The sequence below is a fragment of the Pseudorasbora parva genome, chromosome 17 (genome assembly GCF_024679245.1).
Source record: "Pseudorasbora parva isolate DD20220531a chromosome 17, ASM2467924v1, whole genome shotgun sequence".
Lineage (NCBI taxonomy): Eukaryota > Metazoa > Chordata > Actinopteri > Cypriniformes > Gobionidae > Pseudorasbora > Pseudorasbora parva.
In genome coordinates this window covers 43,043,706-43,063,792 of record NC_090188.1, presented here as the reverse complement: position 1 = coordinate 43,063,792, position 20,087 = coordinate 43,043,706, and the positions used below count along the sequence as shown (strand labels likewise).

Sequence of the window (20,087 nt, the reverse complement as noted above, 5' to 3'; positions counted from 1 at the left end):
TCAAACATATTAGGAATGCATGGATGAGCTTTTTTTTTTACTGAAGATCCAGCTCACGTGGGGAAGACGTTGCATTTGTTCGCTTCATTTCACCGGATTCGTTTGTACACGAGACTGGATGAGATTAAAAAACGATGCTGTGCCTTCTGGATCCGACAGGAATGGTGCAACACAATTATGTGAGTAAAACAAGTTTTTTAAAGTGATAGTATTGCATTGTTACATTTGATATCTACAGATTATGTACATGTCTAACTAAACATAACTTACCACGCTGCCACAGGCTGGAGTATCCGTTGTATTTGAGGTGTTCATTGTGCTGCGATTCATGATCAGAATCAATCATGTATGGGCCAGGACTCGCAAAATAGTGATATATGCGTGCATGTGTGTGTGTGTCAGTGTTTGTGAGTGTGTTAGGGGTTGAACGACTTCCATTTTTTTTAAAGTCGACATTTCAAGCGCCTCCATGCTCCTCTTTTTAACTTTTAAACAGGAAATGATGGGATTTTACCGTATATTTTTACAGTGGGTGTATTGGAACGGATTAGTATTACCTGAGGTCATTTTTCTGGACCTTTTTACAGAAGGTAAAAGTCTCTGTAATCTTTACTGACATTGTCCGTGATGATAACCGAGATGGCAGATTCGGACGGGACTAAAATCACAGAGAACCTCTGGTAATAATTACAGTATTGTTCAAAATAATAGCAGTACAATGTGACTAACCAGAATAATCAAGGTTTTTCGTATATTTTTTTATTGCTACGTGGCAAACAAGTTACCAGTAGGTTCAGTAGATTGTCAGAAAACAAACGAGACCCAGCATTCATGATATGCACGCTCTTAAGGCTGTGCAATTGGGCAATTAGTTGAAAGGGGTGTGTTCAAAAAAATAGCAGTGTGGCATTCAATCACTGAGGTCATCAATTTTGTGAAGAAACAGGTGTGAATCAGGTGGCCCCTATTTAAGGATGAAGCCAACACTTGTTGAACATGCATTTGAAAGCTGAGGAAAATGGGTCGTTCAAGACATTGTTCAGAAGAACAGCGTACTTTGATTAAAAAGTTGATTAGAGAGGGGAAAACCTATAAAGAGGTGCAAAAAATGATAGGCTGTTCAGCTAAAATGATCTCCAATGCCTTAAAATGGAGAACAAAACCAGAGAGACGTGGAAGAAAACGGAAGACAACCATCAAAATGGATAGAAGAATAACCAGAATGGCAAAGGCTCAGCCAATGATCACCTCCAGGATGATCAAAGACAGTCTGGAGTTACCTGTAAGTACTGTGACAGTTAGAAGACGTCTGTGTGAAGCTAATCTATTTTCAAGAATCCCCCGCAAAGTCCCTCTGTTAAAAAAAGGCATGTGCAGAAGAGGTTACAATTTGCCAAAGAACACATCAACTGGCCTAAAGAGAAATGGAGGAACATTTTGTGGACTGATGAGAGTAAAATTGTTCTTTTTGGGTCCAAGGGCCACAGGCAGTTTGTGAGACGACCCCCAAACTCTGAATTCAAGCCACAGTACACAGTGAAGACAGTGAAGCATGGAGGTGCAAGCATCATGATATGGGCATGTTTCTCCTACTATGGTGTTGGGCCTATTTATCGCATACCAGGGATCATGGATCAGTTTGCATATGTTAAAATACTTGAAGAGGTCATGTTGCCCTATGCTGAAGAGGACATGCCCTTGAAACGGTTGTTTCAACAAGACAATGACCCAAAACACACTAGTAAACGGGCAAAGTCTTGGTTCCAAACCAACAAAATTAATGTTATGGAGTGGCCACCCCAATCTCCAGACCTTAATCCAATTGAGAACTTGTGGGGTGATATCAAAAATGCTGTTTCTGAAGCAAAACCAAGAAATGTGAATGAATTGTGGAATGTTGTTAAAGAATCATGGAGTGGAATAACAGCTGAGAGGTGCCACAAGTTGGTTGACTCCATGCCACACAGATGTCAAGCAGTTTTAAAAAACTGTGGTCATACAACTAAATATTAGTTTAGTGATTCACAGGATTGCTAAATCCCAGAAAAAAAAAATGTTTGTACAAAATAGTTTTGAGTTTGTACAGTCAAAGGTAGACACTGCTATTTTTTTGAACACACCCCTTTCAACTAATTGCCCAATTGCACAGCCTTAAGAGCGTGCATATCATGAATGCTGGGTCTTGTTTGTTTTCTGAGGATCTGCTGAACCTACTGGTAACTTGTTTGCCACGTAGCAATAAAAAAATATACTAAAAACCTTGATTATTCTGGTTAGTCACATTGTACTGCTATTATTTTGAACAATACTGTACTTTACCCCCACATCCCCATGTTAAACTAATCCAGTCTGAATAGGGCTAAAGACTTGTGCGTATTTCTTCCAAGATCCGCCCACACACACTGAATGCCCTCTCTGTCGGCGCACTAGATGCTTTTGCCAAGTAAACAGCCCCTTTAATTTTATTCTCAACTTATTGTGTTGACTCAATTTCTACAACACGCCCAATCTCACTGTTCTAGTTCGGGCTGCACTCGGGCTGGATGGAGATAATTCACGGGCCGCCAATCAAATAACGGGTAGATTGCGCTGGTCATTATGGAAAGGATTCGGCTCTGTCGGTGTTCGTTAATTAATCAGTAGATCCCCAGCAGAACCGTCCACTCCCATTGCCACTTTTATGGGATTGCGCTCTCATGCCAATTTGCCCTGTTTAGCAAATCTGGCCTTTAGAGTCAAATATTTCCAAGATTATTTATAAAGATAATGTCTGGAAATGTAGATCTTTTACTATTTCTCCCCATGCAAATGTGATTTCCATAAAGCTTTTGATCTTCAACACAATCTAAGAAGACGAGGCATGAGCATTGATAAAGTTGACTTTATTTGTTTGTTTAATTATTTAACGTTGTTTACCCAGTTAATAATTCCCAAGAATCATTTAATGGTTATTTACATGTTCTCCATTCTATATTTCAACAGATGAAGGCTGAACACTGAGGGGCTCCAGTAGGTCATGTAGTCTTCAGTTTATAGTGTCTTTAAATAAGATAACATTGTACAACGGAACCGGCATTGGGTTCTAAATACATAGTAGTAATAAAGCTACAAATACTGGACTTACTAATGATCAGTAACACTAAAAACAAAGTTTTTAAGGAGGCAGCAGTGTGTTGAAGGCACTCCTCCAGGAATTTTGAAGATCGCATGCTGCAAAAACTCCCAAATTGGAGCAGAGGGCTTTGGATAGTTTATGGCGTAGATGTAAAACATTTTGAAACATAAATCCACAGCTTGAATTAGGGTCTCCTGTTCAACTGCCTCCCCGTTGAAAATGACAAAAACCTGGGAGAAGTTCTCTTTGTCCCCAAGCACCAAGACATGTGGATCCTGGCTGGTCTCACTGCTCAGGTATTGGTCCATATTCGTTCCAACCTTAAAAGAATAAATAAAGTTCAGTTGGCATTAGGGCTGTCCTCGACTAAGGATTTAGACAATCGAATCAGAATTGTCGAATCTCTCTATGGTCGACTGATAGTAGAATCATCTGTTTGTTTGAATGGGTTGGGAGGGGCACGACACTTGTCAGCAGAAGGGTAAAACTATTTTTATTTTCCTTTACACACTGCACACAGCAAACACTTTAAATAAAGCGACCAAAACTGCCTGCCAACTGACAGACGAACTGACAATGGCTTTCTTATTTAGGTTTAAATAGCCTAGGTAATGTGGTGGATAAACATTAATAAACCGTTTTCTCACAACATGTTAAAGCCGCGATCGAAATACAGAACATCACACAAATATATAAAAGAACATTTTGATAAATAAACCTAAAAAATACCTGCCTAGAGAGGAAAAGAACACTGAGTGCGTTTACATGCATGTTCTGAAGCCGATTGTGCCTAAAGCAGGTGAAGGACGCGAAGCTCAGCCCCGTGTCTCAGGACCTCACACCGCCACCTGACGCGCACATTATATACACGCAAGCTCAATTTTGTATTGACTGACAGATGAGCTGCACGAAAGCGCTCTGTGGTGCGGCAGGATTTTAAACAACTTCCCGAGTGGCCGCGGACAGGCGCTGAATGCTGCCGCCGGTGTGTGTACACTCATTGAACGTGTTCTAATTTTAAAGGCGCGGTGCGAAGCTCAGCGCCCTTAAAGGGGTCGCACACCGATGCTCAGCGCTGCGACACGTCTTTAAAATATTGAGTACCCCCATATTGCCAAAATGGTATGATCCTCGTTTCATAACACCCGCGAAGATTCGACCGTGAGATCAGTGGTCGAATCAGGCTCCGCATATCGATGCATCGAATCTTCGACTTTTCGGGGTCACCCCTAGTTGGCATACATTGTGACAATATTCCAAGGATAAGTGGTGTAACGGTACACGTATTAGTACCTTCCGGTAGGGTGCATGTGTGAACCGAAGGGATCCGAATGCAATCTTTAGCAGTCGGCTTGTTTTTTCTAGCCGAAACACACTTCAACCCGAGTTCCCACACGGACATATTAAGTATTCTATTTTATTTTTTATCTAGTCTATTTTATCACGAAATTCAAAGATAAACGTTGCTTTGACGCTCTTTAACATGGCGTGACTGATCGCTGTACAGGCGAGTGAATGTGATCGTCATAGTCAAAGAATGAACATAAATGAACATCTGAAGGTGTGTTGAGGATACATTGCAACTGAAACACATCATATGTGGTGTAATTGCTCAATCAGTGTCTCACTGAACTATTAGATTTAGATTTTATTTTATTTTATTATGTTTGTGACTAGTCTAACAGTCAGAGCTACAATTGGGACTGATTGCTGGCAGCCACTGAGGACGTTGTTCGCTGTTTTTCACCGCTTCTCTGATGTTTTTTTTTGAGTGTTGCGGTTCGTTCTGGTTTTAAGGACATTTGATGTTGAAGCTCCCGTTCCACCACATCCCAAAGATGCTCTATTTGGGTTGAGATCTGGTGACTGTGGCGGCCATTTTAGTACAGTCAACTCATTGTCATGTTCAAGAAAGCAATTTGAAATGATTTGAGCTTTGTGACATGGTGCATTATCCTGCTGGAAGTAGCCATCAGAGGATGGGGACATGGTGGTCATAAAGGGATGGACATGGTCAGAAACAATGCTCAGTTAGGCCGTGGCATTTAAACGATGCCCAATTGGCACTAAGGGGCCTAAAGTGTGCCAAGAAAACATCTCCCACACCATTACACCACCGCCACCAGCCTGCACAGTGGTAACAAGGCATGATGGATCCATGTTCTCATTCTGGTTACGCCAAATTCTGACTCTACCATCTGAATGTCTCAACAGAAATCGAGACTCATCAGACCAGGCAACATTTTTCAGTCTTCAACTGTCCAATTATGGTGAGCTTGTGCAAATTGTCGCCTCTTTTTCCTATTTGTAGTGGAGATGAGTGGTCCCCGGTGGGGTCTTCTGCTGTTGTAGCCCATCCGCCTCAAGGTTGTGCGTGTTGTGGCTTCACCAATGCTTTGCTGCATACCTCGGTTGTAACGAGTGGTTATTTCAGTCAAAGTTGCTCTTCTATCAGCTTGAATCAGTCGGCCCATTCTCCTCTGACCTCGAGCATCAACAAGGCATTTTCTCCCACAGGACTGCCGCATACTGGATGCTCTTCCCTTTTCACACCATTCTTTGTAAACCCTAGTGTGGCAAGGGGGGCGTGGTTCAGCGAGGTCTGCAGCGGGAGAGAGAGCCGCGGGACAAGCGGTAAGTGAGTGGATTGGAAGCAGATTAATAACACCTGTCTCTTGTTCTAGTAATGAGCGCGGAGAGGGAATAAAACCTCGGTGGAACCGGAGATCAGGGAGAGAGAGAGCCCGGACGGTTGATGCCAAACCCCCCCCACAGAGACTGAGTAACCGGAAGCCGGAAGTGCCGACCCGGAAGTGCTCGAGAGATCGTTGTTTATGAGATTCCACACCGCAGTGTGTGTTGCTAAAGTTTTGAGTTATAATAAAGAGAAAAGCATCAACCGTCCCGCCGACCCCTTGTCCTCTTCCTTCCTTATTATCGAACTTTACTACAGTGGTGCCAAAACCCGGGAAGGAAGTAGGACCGCGCCGCCGCCATGACAACACCAACGCCCTCCGCCACGCCGTTTGCGGATATCATCACCGCTCTCGCGGCCCTCCACCAGGAACAACATCAGTCCATGCTGGACCTGCGGGCGGACCAGGAGCGCCGTTTCGAGGCCATCGTCCGCGGCCAGCAAGAGGACCGCGAGAGGTTCCGGAGCTGGACAGCCCGGGAGGTTCGCACCGAAGCCGCCGGGCTCGCCAGCGCACCGGTCCACGTGCCCCTACATAAGATGGGGCCACAGGACGATCCCGAGGCCTTCATCGAACTGTTCCAGAAGGCAGCGGAGGCCTGCGGGTGGCCCCGGGCACAGTGGCCGGTGCGCCTCATACCACTGCTCACGGGAGAAGCCCAGGCGGCCGCTCAACAACTGCCGGTGGCGAACCTCCTGGATTATGAAGACCTAAAGAGGGCCATCATCCAGCGGGTCGGCCGGACCCCCGAGCAGCATCGACAGCGGTTCCGCTCGCTGGCGTGGGGTGAGGCCGGTCGGCCCTTCGCGATGGCCCAACAGCTCCGGGACGAGTGCCGCAAATGGCTATTGGCCGGTGGAAGCGACGTGGACCACATCGTCGATCTGGTGGTACTGGAGCAGTTCATCGCTCGGCTCCCCAGGAAGACCGCCGAGTGGGTCCAGTGCCACCGGCCCACGTCGCTGACGACGGCCATCAACCTGGCGGAGGACCATCTGGTGGCGTGCCCGGGGGTCGGCGAGCCCCTACTAACTTCTCCCTCTCTCTCTCCCCCCTCTGTCTCTCCTTCTCGCCCTGTCCCTCTCCCTAGGTCCCGCCCTCCAGGGCCCCCTCGTATTCCCCCCAGAGGACGGGGTGGAATGGGCCCAGGGCAATACGGGAGTTCGAGGGCCCCGCCCAGGGGGGCGGGGCTGCTGGGGTCGGGCGGGGATAACGGTTCCGGTTCCACCCCCCCTCCGCGCTCATTTTCCAATCCACTCCCCGCCGCAGGGGTGGCGGGTAAGCCTGGGCTGGCCTGCTGGCGGTGCGGTGATCCGGATCATTTTGTGGACCGATGTCCGAGGATGGACATCGGGACAATGATCCGGGTCCCGGACGTCCAGCGGACCACCCCCGATCAAGCAGGAGAGTACCAAATTCCTGTAAGTATCAAGGGGGGTACATATCAGGCCTTGGTGGATTCAGGATGTAACCAAACCTCGATCCATCAAAGCCTGATGCAGCCTGGGGCATTGGATACAAGCCGCATGGTTAAGGTGCGGTGTGTGCACGGGGATGTGGTGGAATATCCGGTTGTCCCAGTCACGATACAGTTTAGGGGGAAAAAGCATAGTGTTGAGGTGGCGGTTAGTCCCCACCTCCGGCATCCGCTAATTCTGGGGACGAATTGGCCCGCCTTTTCGGCATTATTGGGGTCGTTATGCGCGGATGCCGCTTGGGAAAACAAGGCTAGGAACGGGGCGGTGCGAGTGCAGGTTGGCGAGACTGATACGGGACCCTTGGGAACAGCTTCAGAGGAACCGAGCGGGGTCGAGAGACTGATTCTCTCGGACCGCGATGACTTCCCTCTGGAGCAGTCTCAAGATGAGACCCTAAAACATGCATTTCAGCAGGTCCGCTCTATCGACGGTCAGTCTCTCCAACCCGCGTTGCCCGTCACGTATCCTTATTTTGCCATAATTAAGGATCGGTTGTATCGAGTGACCCAAGACACTCAGACAAAAGTGGATACAACCCAGTTATTGGTACCAAAGAGCCGCCGGGAAATGCTTTTCCAGGCGGCTCACTCGAACCCGATGGCGGGCCACCTGGGGCAGGCGGCCACACTGAATCGCTTAATGACCCGATTTTTTTGGCCAGGCATTCATGACAATGTGCGCAGGTGGTGCGCGTCTTGCCCTGAATGTCAGTTGGTGAATCCACTGGCCGCCCCAAAAGCGCCATTGCGCCCCCTTCCATTAATGCAGGTCCCCTTCGAAAGAATTGCGATGGACCTCATCGGGCCATTAGAGCGATCCGCACGCGGACATCGTTTTGCGCTAGTTATCGTGGACTACGCAACACGATATCCAGAAGCAGTGGCTCTCCGCAACATCTCTGCGAAGAGTGTTGCGGACGCACTGTTTCGGTTAATCTCCCGAGTGGGGATTCCGAAGGAAATCCTCACTGATCAAGGCACGGCGTTTATGTCACGCACGTTAAGCGAATTGTACGGATTATTGGGCATTAAATCCATTCGAACAAGCGTCTATCACCCACAAACAGACGGCTTGGTCGAACGATTTAATCGCACTCTTAAATCCATGATCCGTAAATTCGTACAGGAAGACGCCAAAAATTGGGATCGGTGGTTAGAACCCCTCTTATTCGCTGTGCGAGAGGTCCCGCAAGCCTCCACGGGGTTTTCCCCCTTCGAGCTTCTCTACGGACGACAGCCCCGGGGGGTGCTGGATGTCCTACGAGAAACTTGGGAGGAGGGACCTTCTTTGGCCAAGAACGAAATTCAATATGTGCTGGACTTGCGAACAAAACTCCACACCTTGGGGCGGCTATCTAGGGAGAATTTGTTGCAAGCCCAGGACCGCCAAAGCCGGTCGTATAACAGGGGTACGAGACTACGCAAATTCACACCGGGAGAGAAAGTGCTCGTATTACTCCCTACATCGAGCTCTAAATTAATGTCGAAGTGGCAGGGGCCGTTTGAGGTCGCACGACAGGTTGGAGACCTCGATTATGAAGTGATACGCTCCGATAGGAACGGGGCACGTCAAATATACCACCTCAATCTCCTTAAGAAATGGAATGAGGTGGAATCAGTGTTGTTGGCGACGGTGATCGGGGGAGAGGATGATCTCGGGCCAGAGGCGAGCATCAAAGCACAATCGGTCGCACTGGCCCCTGGGGGAGATCACCTCTCGCCGTCCCAACTCACTGATCTCTCAAAGCTACAGGCGGAGTTCGCCGACGTGTTTTCGCCCCTACCGGGACGTACCAACTTAATTCAGCACCATATCGAGACCGAGCCGGGCGTGGTAGTTCGCAGCCGGCCGTATCGCTTACCTGAACACAAGAAAAAGGTAGTTCAGGAAGAATTAGGGGCAATGCTCGATATGGGAGTAATAGAGGAGTCCAACAGTGACTGGGCGAGCCCGATCGTTTTAGTCCCTAAGACCGACGGCTCGGTCAGGTTCTGTGTGGACTACCGCAAGGTGAACGCAGTGTCGAAATTCGACGCGTATCCAATGCCGCGGGTTGACGAGTTGCTTGATCGGCTAGGCACGGCTCGATTTTATTCGACATTGGACTTAACGAAGGGCTATTGGCAGATCCCCTTGTCTCCATTGTCCAAAGAAAAGACAGCTTTCACCACGCCGTTCGGATTGCACCAATTCGTCACGCTTCCCTTCGGTTTGTTCGGGGCACCCGCTACCTTTCAGCGCCTCATGGACCGGATTTTACGGCCCCATGCCGCATATGCTGCTGCCTACCTGGACGATATCGTGATTTACAGTCACGATTGGCAGCGGCATATGCAGCATGTCAGGGCGGTCCTGAGGTCGCTGAGGGGAGCGGGGCTCACGGCCAATCCGAAGAAGTGTGCAATTGGGCGGGTGGAGGTAAGGTATCTGGGCTTCCACTTGGGTCATGGGCAGGTGCGTCCCCAAATTGATAAGACCGCCGCAATTGCAACCTGTCCGAGACCCAAGACCAAAAAGGAGGTAAGGCAGTTCTTGGGGCTGGCGGGATATTATAGACGGTTTATACCAAATTATTCGGACCTCACCAGCCCTCTGACTGACCTTACTAAAAAGGGGCTACCAGATACGGTCCAATGGACGGAGCCGTGCCAGCAGGCCTTCACCCGAGTTAAGGCTGCTCTATGTGGCGGGCCGCTTTTACACTCCCCTGACTTTTCTCTCCCTTTTCTGTTGCAGACTGACGCGTCGGACAGGGGGCTGGGCGCAGTCCTGGCCCAGGAGGTGGAGGGGGGAGAGCGGCCGGTGCTGTACATTAGCCGTAAGCTCTCGAAGAGAGAGGCTAAGTACAGCACCATCGAAAAGGAGTGCCTTGCCATCAGGTGGGCCGTTCTCACCCTCCGCTACTACCTTCTGGGGCGGGAGTTCACCCTCTGTTCGGACCACGCTCCTCTCCAATGGCTCCACCGCATGAAGGATACCAACGCGCGGATCACCCGTTGGTATCTAGCTCTTCAGCCTTTTAAGTTCCAGGTGGTCCACAGGCCGGGTGCTCAGATGGCTGTGGCCGATTTCCTCTCCAGAAATGGGGGGGGGGGGGGCTGCAGGCCGGACGGCTCCCCGGCCTGAGTCGGGCGGTGGGGGTATGTGGCAAGGGGGGCGTGGTTCAGCGAGGTCTGCAGCGGGAGAGAGAGCCGCGGGACAAGCGGTAAGTGAGTGGATTGGAAGCAGATTAATAACACCTGTCTCTTGTTCTAGTAATGAGCACGGAGAGGGAATAAAACCTCGGTGGAACCGGAGATCAGGGAGAGAGAGAGCCCGGACGGTTGATGCCAAACCCCCCCCACAGAGACTGAGTAACCGGAAGCCGGAAGTGCCGACCCGGAAGTGCTCGAGAGATCGTTGTTTATGAGATTCCACACCGCAGTGTGTGTTGCTAAAGTTTTGAGTTATAATAAAGAGAAAAGCATCAACCGTCCCGCCGACCCCTTGTCCTCTTCCTTCCTTATTATCGAACTTTACTACACCTAGAAATGGTTGTGTGTGTAAATCCCAGTAACTGAGCAGATTGTGAAATACTCAGACCAGCCCGTATGGCACCAACAACCATGCCACGCTCAACACGGCTTAAATCACCTTTCTTTCCCATTCTGACATTCAGTTTGGAGTTCAGAAGATTGTCTTGATCAGGACCACACCCCTAAATGCACTGAAGAACTGCCATGTGATTGGTTGATTAGATAATTGCATTAATGAGAAATTGAACAGATGTTCCTAATAATCCTTTAGGTGAGTGTATATTCATTATATTCTACTAAACCTGTTACTGATGTCTGGATTATTTAATGTGTTTAAATAAATGACAGCCACTGTGTATAAATGATTATATTTCAACAACAAATTGGAGTAAAAACAATTTTATAGTTAGATTTAGAAGTTAATGTGTTATTTGAGTGTTGATTATTATATCTAAACATAAATAGCAACTGCATTTAGGCTGATAGATTGAGCTCTGTTGTTATATTATAATAGCGCTCCCTATAGTTTACAGCATTAGCAGAGATAAAAAAACTTTTAGTTATAATTGAATTAACACAACTTGTTCAGAAAACTGTTAAATAATAAACAAGCACTTTTCTTTGTTAGTTTTCTCTCCCCTGCTGTATTGAACATTCAGTTTTGTGTGCCGTTACACCTCTATCAAGTCAGCAGTGCTAATTTACACGGTGTAAAAGTAACTGAAGCAGTGCTGTAGAATTAAATTAAGTAGGTTTACTATAAAAGTGATGATTGAACATTATTCATGACATCTGCTGTTCAACACAATCACTAAAGGAAAGAAGAGAAATGGATCCAAATGTGCACAGAGCAGTGTAATTAATACAGCTGATAGTTTTGCTTTTACTTACAGGTTGAATGTCAATGAAGCTGCGCTTAATCTCAGCATATGTTGGACGCACAGTTTTCCCATTTGTGCGGTATGGTGATGAGGGCAGGATGACAGGAAGGCAATTCAAGGCAATTTCTCCACGAACATCTTTGAACGAAAAGGTTTACAGAGCAAACATGTCAGAAAAAGCATTAAGCTTACAGATGTCATCTCTACAACGTGTGTGTGGAACTACTTTCATATGCACTCAAGAACAACCAATTTTTTGTTGTTTTGTTTTTTTGTTACAAAAAAAAGGCTCAGCCAGACCTCTGTTAAAATCTCTATGAAATCTAAACTGACCCCATTTATTTTCTTAATTCATGTTTCTGGTCCTGAATGATTCATCCACGCATGCATTCGTCTTGCTGCGGTAGTCGGTGTTACAAGATGTACACCAAATGCATTACTTGCTCACAATGTCTTTTTGCCTTTTTTATAGAAATAAAAAACATTCAGTTTAGTTGGACAAGTTAGATAATAGCTTAAATTTATGGGCTCATGTACCGCTCTCCTTCTCCACGAATGCAACGCGTGGGGCGAGTTGAGTTGTCAAGTTGACTGACACAGCCCTGGAGGGGAGAGATATTTCACCAACTAACTACCGCAGTGCCTCAGGGCTCAGTGCTGGGGCCGCTTCTCTTTGCCATCTGCATGTCATCACTAGGATATGTCATTCAGGCACATGGTTTTTCTTATCATTGCCATGCTGATGACACACAACTCTACGTCTCATTCCAGCCGGATCCTCTGACGGTAGCTGCTCGGATCTCAGCCTACCTGACAGACATTTCTTTCTGTACAGATCTGCCTTCATTCTGGTATGGAGCACCCACTTTTCACAGACAAATCAACAACTAATGGATGAAATCAAGTCCCAACCTAGATTTGTTTCTTGTTTAATAAGCCATATGCACTATATTCCAAAAGTATTGGGCCCGGCAGTGGTAGGCCATGTAAACTCACAGAGCAGTCAGCGCATGCTGAGGCATACAGAAGTTCTGCAGAGTCAACAGCTCCAGACCTCCAGACTTCTGTGGCCTTCAGATGAGCTCAAGAACAGCGGAGAGAGCTTCATGGAATGGGTTTCCATGGCCGAGCAGCTCAAGCCTTACATCACCAAGAGCAATGCAAAGCGTGGGATGCAGTGGAGTAAAGCAGCCGCCACTGGACTCTAGAGCAGTGAGACGTGTTCTCTGAGCGACCAATCACGCTTCAGTCTGACAATCACATGGACGAGTCTGGGTTTGGGCGGTCTCCAGGAAAACGGGACTCGCCTGACTGCATTGTGCAGTGTAAAGTTTGGTGAAGGGGGGATTATGGAGCGGGGTTGTTTTTCAGGGGTTGAGCTTGGCCCCTTAGTTCCAGTGAAAGGAACTCTTAGGCCCCGATCACACAACGTGTTTTTGCAGCGAGAGCCGCCTTTTTTGAGAGAGCATCATGCGTGCTGCTTATGCGCCGTGGGTGCCTCACGTTTTTTAAGGAGCGCTCCAAGCGCATAAAGTTGAAAAAAAATAAACTCTGAGCGGAAAAGCGCCCAACGTCATAGCGTTTATTTTCTGTTGTTTAATCGAATGAATGGAGGGGCGGGACTTCCGTTGTGTTGACCGTTACCTTGATTTGACTGACAGGACAGCTGATTCGGGGGTTGCCAAGAAACATTTAAAAAAAAACGCAGCGCACTGCTCTTTTCTAAATGAAAAACACCAACCAAAAAAGGCAGCGCAGTGCACCTCGCGTTTTCGAACCTCTGTGTGATCGGGCCCTTGATGCTTCACCAAGACAATTTGGACAATTTCATGCTCCCAACTTTATGGGATCAGTTTGTGGACGGCCCCTTCCTGTCCCAGCATGACTGCGCTCCAGTGCACAAAGCGTCGGTCCATAAAGACATGGATGAGGAGTTTGGTGTGGAGGAACTGGACTGGCCTGCACAGAGTCCTGAGCTCAACCCGATAGAACAGCTTTGGGATGAATTAGAGCGGAGACTGAGAGCCAGGCCTTCTCGTCCAACATCAGTGCCTGACCTCACAAATGAGCTTCTAGAAGAATGGGCAAAAATCCCCATAAACACACTCCTAAACCTTGAGGAAAGCCTTCCCAGAAGAGCTGGAGCTGTTAGAGAGGGTGGGCCGACTCCATATTAAGACAACAGACAAGTATTTAACCCTCACTTCTTGTGCGGTTACATAAAATTCAACCACTTAAAACCTCAGTCAACCATTCAGAACACATGCATTTTAGTGTTGTAGTAAATGTGGTATTCATTGTGTGATTTTAATAGGATATCCTACCTATTGGCAGTGCTTCCAGATTTTCTGGAAGGACATCAGAAGCCCTGGGTTCTTTGTTTGTGAAAAGCAAAATCCGGTCAGTGAAGACAGGAGCCCAAAATTCGTAAAGGCGGTCGGCATGGTCAGGGAATATAACTTCAAAGTCCTGCAATATCTAAATAAAAACAGTAAGTTTTTAATATATGCTAGAATGCAAGTGACAATGGAATGAATAAGCTGAAGCATTTTAGTTTTCAAAATGACTGTTCCCACCCCTGCTCCCCTCATAATGCTCACCATTCCAGGAGAGTCCTGAAGTCTGGGATATTCTCTATTGATTTCTTCAATAGTTTTTGTTTCAGGGAATCGAATCCATGCAGCTCGATGAGGGGCTGTATGTCTCATGAACTCTTCAACTTGGCTGTGAGGACTTTTGTTGTTCTTTAGCCACTCAATCATTTTGTGAATGACAGCTGAAGACAACTCTGACTCTATGAAGTAAAAACAAGTTAAAAAGAAGTTAAAATGAGGGAAGACAACTAAAAAAAAAAACAGTATCAGTATGTAGACTATACTATACACTGTGCAAAAAATGCTTTTCTTAGTATTTTTGTCTTGTTTCTAGTCAAAATATCAAACAATTCTTACATTAAGAAACATTTACTAGACAAGTACAAATTATTGTCTTGTTTTGGGAAGAAATAACTCAAAATGAAGAGAGTTTTTGCTTAAAATAAGATAAATAATCTGCCAATGGGATTTTTTCAAATTGTTTCTCCCCAAAACAAGACAATTACTTTTGCTTGTCTAATAAATACTTCTTGTTTTATGAATTTTTAGATGTTTGGACTAGAAACAAGACAAAAATACATTTTTTTAAATACATACAAGAAAAGCATTTTTTGCAGTGTACATTCTAAACACCAAAAAAACGAACACATGATTACATACCAGTTCAAAAGTTAAACCCTCTAAATTAAAAATGATAAATAAAAAAAATAAAAAAACATGTTTTAATGGTATTTGAAAACTAAGGGTGAAGATTATTACAAGGCTATTGTATGACTGCAGAGGATCTGGAATACAGATCATTTCTCAGATAGTCTACCTAAGATCTGGTGTTGTTTTTCACTATAACAATAAAATAACAATGGGTTGGAATGGTACAGGAGATAGTGAATTATGACAACACTTGGGTGAACTATCCCTTTCATTTTACAGTAATATTATACTGAACAAAATGATATACAAAACCCACAATTTTCAGGAGCTGAACTCAAAGATCTAACGCTGCATTCACATGGGGCGTAGGCGTCAACGCTTCCCATTTACTGTGAATAGGTGTCATCATCCCTTGCCGAACTGAATTGTGGGTTCCTTCGCGTCCCTTCCTCGCGTTGCAAACAGCAGAAGTTGAAGATTTCTCAACTTTTCAAGCGCCAGCGCAGGCGTCATCCAATCAGATCGGCGTATGCAAATATCCTTGAGCAGGCGTCATCCAATTGCATTCATTACTGCTCAAACAGTGAACCATCCAAACGCAGCTGCCGGACCAGTATGTGATATTCTCCCTGCTGTCGGCGCTTTTTCAGGATTGAATGTACCCAACAGATTTGAGCACCACATCGCCTGAGTGCACTGACAACAACTACACGGGCTCATCTCATTCGTACATACAACCAAATTGGCATCAGTTTCGTTTCACAGACTAGCTGTCAAAAAAAGGCGCTTTTTTGTGTTGTGTTTGTGGTCCAAGCGGCAAGAAATGTGATTGGCTGGTATCACTATTACGATAAAGCTCAGGCACGCCCTCCGTCAAGCGTTAACGCCTACAACCCGTGTGAATGCGGCGTAAGACTTTTTCTATGTACACAAAAGGCCCATTTCTTTCAAATATTGTTCAAAAATCTGTCTTAATCTGTGTTAGTGAGCACTTCTCCTTTGCCGAGATGATCCATACACCTCACAGGTGTGACATATCAAGATGCTGATTAGACGGCAGGATTATTGCACAGGTGTGCCTTGGGCTGGCCACAATAAAAGTCTGCTCTAAAATGTGCAGTTTTACTGTAATTGTGTCAAATATTGTGCTCATTTTAGAGTCTTTTATTGTGCAATAATCATGCCGTCTAATCAGCATCTTGATATGCCACACCTGTGGATCATCTCGGCAAAGGAGAAGTGCTCACTAACACAGATTAAGACAGATTTGTGAACAATATTTGAGAAACAGCCCTTTTGTGTACATATTAAAAGTCTTAGATCTTTGAGTTCAGCTCCTGAAAAATGAGGGCAAAGACAAAAGTGTTGCGTTTATAATTTTGTTCAGAGTAGTTTATACCAAAACCTCTCAGAGACTTTTATGCCGTGTTAAACAGCTAAAGTACAGCGTTCTCTCAGCACACGTAAACCCTCTGCAGGTTGCACCTCTAAGTTCATATCACCACCTATCCCTAGCTCGAACCTGGCACTGGAAAACTGGGTCGGGAAGAGGAATTGTGGGATGGCTGTGGAAGGCTGAGCTGTCTCTGGCTTCTAAGACGTTTCCTCACGTTGCGAAGTCTCTCTTCCAGATATCCGGTCGCAGGGTGACGATAACGACAAGGTGTGTACCATACCTCCTGCAGCAAAACACACAGAGAGCACTCATAATAAAGCCAGGACTGATTATTTTTTAATACAAATGTGTCAGCACAACTTACATATCCGTGTCCTGCATTGCTTTTCAGGCAAGGAAACTGGTCAGTTATCGCCAAAGCCATCTCCTTTTTGATCTCAGCTGTTGGGCTATACAAAGAAACAAGCATATGAATCAATCATATATGCCAGTTTATTCATTCATGTGCACTGGTCAAATGATTTTATCCTTACTCACGTTTCCCCAAACCTTTCCATTAGATGAGAAACCAATAATCGCACCATCTGACGTCGCTCCTTGAGGCTTAGGTGCCGGTCTCTGTCTAAAGATGTTATTAACGCTGATCCTCCAGAATTTAGGAGTATTTCTCGTATATCCTGTGAAAAGAAGAATGCATTGACTAAAAACCTTCTATTCAATTTGATCTAAAATATAATAAATAATGGCCTAAAATTCAGGATGAAGTGTATCAGAAGACGTGCTATTACAAAGATTGAGCTGCTTGTTCTCATTTGGCAGCTTTCCTCTTCAGTCTGAGTTGGGGTTGGAGGGTCATTCCTCAAAGGTGATTGATTGGGAGAGGATTGATTGTAGACGGGGATATGGCCAAGAGACTGTTTAAAAGAAAAGGAAAATAAAGTAAATATCAGATGTTATTAGCAATGCAATGACTGAGTGCGTTTACATGAACACCAGTAAACCGATAACTCACAAATATCAGCTTATTGAGATAACCAGTTTTCCCCGTTTACATACAGACCAGTAAACTGACAACGCAAGTAAACCGCGTTTACATGACTTTATAATAAACCGGGTTATTTCCTTGTAGTGAAGTCAAAAATAATATTGCCCGTATCTGACTCAGAGTATTCCTAATGTTATGCCAGTTGTGATGTTAATAAAGCGTGTCAGCGGGAGATTTACGGCTCATATCCCTCATCAGTTCCAGATGCAGCGTTTAGACTGATCTCTGCTGCATGAGATAAACGAGGCTGCATTTGTGATATTATTTTGTGTCCTTATTTCATGCAAAACGCTAGCTTGCTCTGTCTGGATGCGTTTAAATCTGCTCTAAGTTTGTGTTTTTGATCACAAATGCGCACTTCAATAAGCCGACAGAAAGCAGGCTAATGCGTTTACATGCCACGCAAAATCAGGGTAAGAGGCAAAAACTACCTGTGTCGACCAGATTATGCTTACGCCGTTTATGACATTATTCCGATAAAAGAAAACAGGTTAGCGCGGTTACATGACCAGCTTGGTTCATCAACCATAGCTCCATCTAGGAAAGCCAGGAACCTTGGAGTTGTGATTGATGACCAGTTAAACTTCACTGACCACATTACTGCAACAGCCCGGTCCTGCAGATTTGCTTTATACAACATTAGAAAGATCAGACCCTTCCTATCAGAACAGGCTGCACAACTCCTGGTTCAAGCTCTTGTTCTCTCCAGACTGGACTATTGTAATGCTCTTCTGGCTGGGCTTCCAGCATGCACTATCAAACCCTTGCAGCGGATCCAGAATGCAGCGGCGAGAGTGGTCTTTAATGAGCCGAAGAGAGCGCATGTTACGCCTCTCTTCATCAAACTGCACTGGTTGCCAATGGCTGCTCGCATCAAATTCAAGGCTCTAGTTCTCGCCTACAAAACAACCACTGGCTCTGCACCAATATACCTAAACTCGCTTCTTCAGACTTCCACACCCTCCAGAAGCTTGCGTTCTGCGAGCGAGCGGCGCCTCGTGGTTCCATCCCAAAGAGGCATGAAATCGCTCTCACGGACATTTTCCTGGACCGTTCCCACCTGGTGGAATGACCTGCCGATCTCAATTCGTGCTGCAGAGTCTGTAGCCATTTTTAAAAAACATCTTAAGACACATCTCTTCCAATTGCACCTGACCAATACAGAATAGCACTTAACTATCCATTAAATTTTGTTTGTTTGTCCAAAAAAAAAAAATGTGTACTGTGCTAATTAACTGAGACTTCTTACAGCTCTTACAGGTTGTTGGCCTTGTCTGTTCCGTTGCTTCTATTGCTCTCCCCTTTTTTGTAAGTCTCTTTGGATAAAAGCGTCTGCTAAATGATAAAATGTAAATGTTCATTGTCGACTTATTAGGCTTAATCGCCTTAAGAACGTGCATGTAAACGCACCCAATGATGTGTAGCTGTAATGAAGATTATTGAAATCATCTGTTCTTCTCAAACAACTTAGAGAAATAAGAAAGGGAATTGGAGGGCGTTTAGAGGTGTAATCCGAAACAAACTTATCTATTCCAGCCCAGAAGCAAAGGTAGTCCAAGGCACTCGATGAGCGTGTTGAAAAAGTTAAAAAGCCTTTATTTTTTCATGGCTTAAACATTAACAAAATTGGTGACAGGTACACCTACGCGTGATACTCAATCCGCTTGGACCATGACAGTGCCAAGTCAACCAAAGCTATCAGAGGACGACTGAGCATGTTTGTCAATAGAAGGTGGGCTAAGAATATCACGGTACAAGAAGCACATGCTCACTTCATTATGAAATGCTGACTGTCTCATTCAACTATTTGCCTTGAGATTTTGGACAAATAGCGAGTCTGTATTAATAATTTTATGTCTGACTGCCTAATTTTTAAATTTGGTGTACTGTAGGGATGTGTACCGTCTCCAGTGCTGTTCTCTTATACATCAATGAACTACAGTGTGATGACAATCTCTCTCTCAAAGTATGCTGAAAAAAAAGCATTGGTCTCCTGTTAGAAGGAAATTGATTGCTGCTCATACACTGATCAAGTATAAAATTATGACCACTGAGATGAAATCAATAGCATTATCTTTTTATCACGGCACCAGTTAGAAGCAGGAGAAATGGGCAAGCGTAAGGATTTGAGCGAGTTTGGCCAGATTGTGACGGCTAGACGACTGGGTCAGAGCATCTCCAAAACTGCAGCTCTTGTGGGCTGTTCCCGGTCTGCAGTGGTCAGTATCTATCAAAAGTGCTCCAAGGAAGGACCAGTGGAGAACCGGCCACAGGGTCATGGGCGGCCAAGGCTCATTGATACACGTGGGGAGCGAAGGCTGGCCCGTGGGGTCCGATCAAACAGACGAGCTACTGGAGCTCAAACTGCTCCAGAAGTTAATGCTGGTTCTGATAGAAAGCTGTCAGAATACACAGAGCAGCTCAGTTTGAGGTGTATGGACCAGTCAGGGTGACCTCTGACCCCTGGCTCCGCCGAAAGCACCTACAGTGGCACGTGAGCATCAGAACTGGACCACGGAGTAATGGAAGAAGGTGGCCTGGTCTGAGGAATCACGTGTTCTTTTACATCACGTGGATGGCCGGGTGTGTGTGTGTGTGGCTTACCTGGGGAACACACGGCCCCAGGATGCACTATGGGAAGAAGGCGAGCCGGCGGAGGCAGTGTGATGCTTTGGCCAATGTTCTGCTGGGAAACCTTGGGTCCTCCATCCATGTG

The 20,087-nt window shown here is 45.9% G+C and overlaps 1 protein-coding gene across 2 annotated transcripts in view; it reads right to left on the bottom strand.

Moving 5' to 3' along the window:
- Positions 1–2,861: 2,861 nt before the first annotated feature.
- si:dkey-286j15.1 (uncharacterized protein LOC796378 homolog) overlaps positions 2,862–20,087 on the bottom strand; it is a 35,028-nt gene continuing 17,802 nt past the window's right edge. For both annotated transcript variants that reach the window (XM_067421896.1, XM_067421898.1), the window contains exons 9-16: positions 17,115–17,240; positions 16,864–17,003; positions 16,691–16,775; positions 16,453–16,609; positions 14,286–14,479; positions 14,010–14,163; positions 11,696–11,823; positions 2,862–3,435 (exon numbers count right to left, since the gene is read on the bottom strand). In XM_067421896.1, coding sequence (XP_067277997.1) covers positions 3,124–3,435; positions 11,696–11,823; positions 14,010–14,163; positions 14,286–14,479; positions 16,453–16,609; positions 16,691–16,775; positions 16,864–17,003; positions 17,115–17,240 — 1,296 coding nt within the window. In that variant the 3' untranslated portion in view covers positions 2,862–3,123. The remainder of the gene's footprint in view (positions 3,436–11,695; positions 11,824–14,009; positions 14,164–14,285; positions 14,480–16,452; positions 16,610–16,690; positions 16,776–16,863; positions 17,004–17,114; positions 17,241–20,087) is intronic.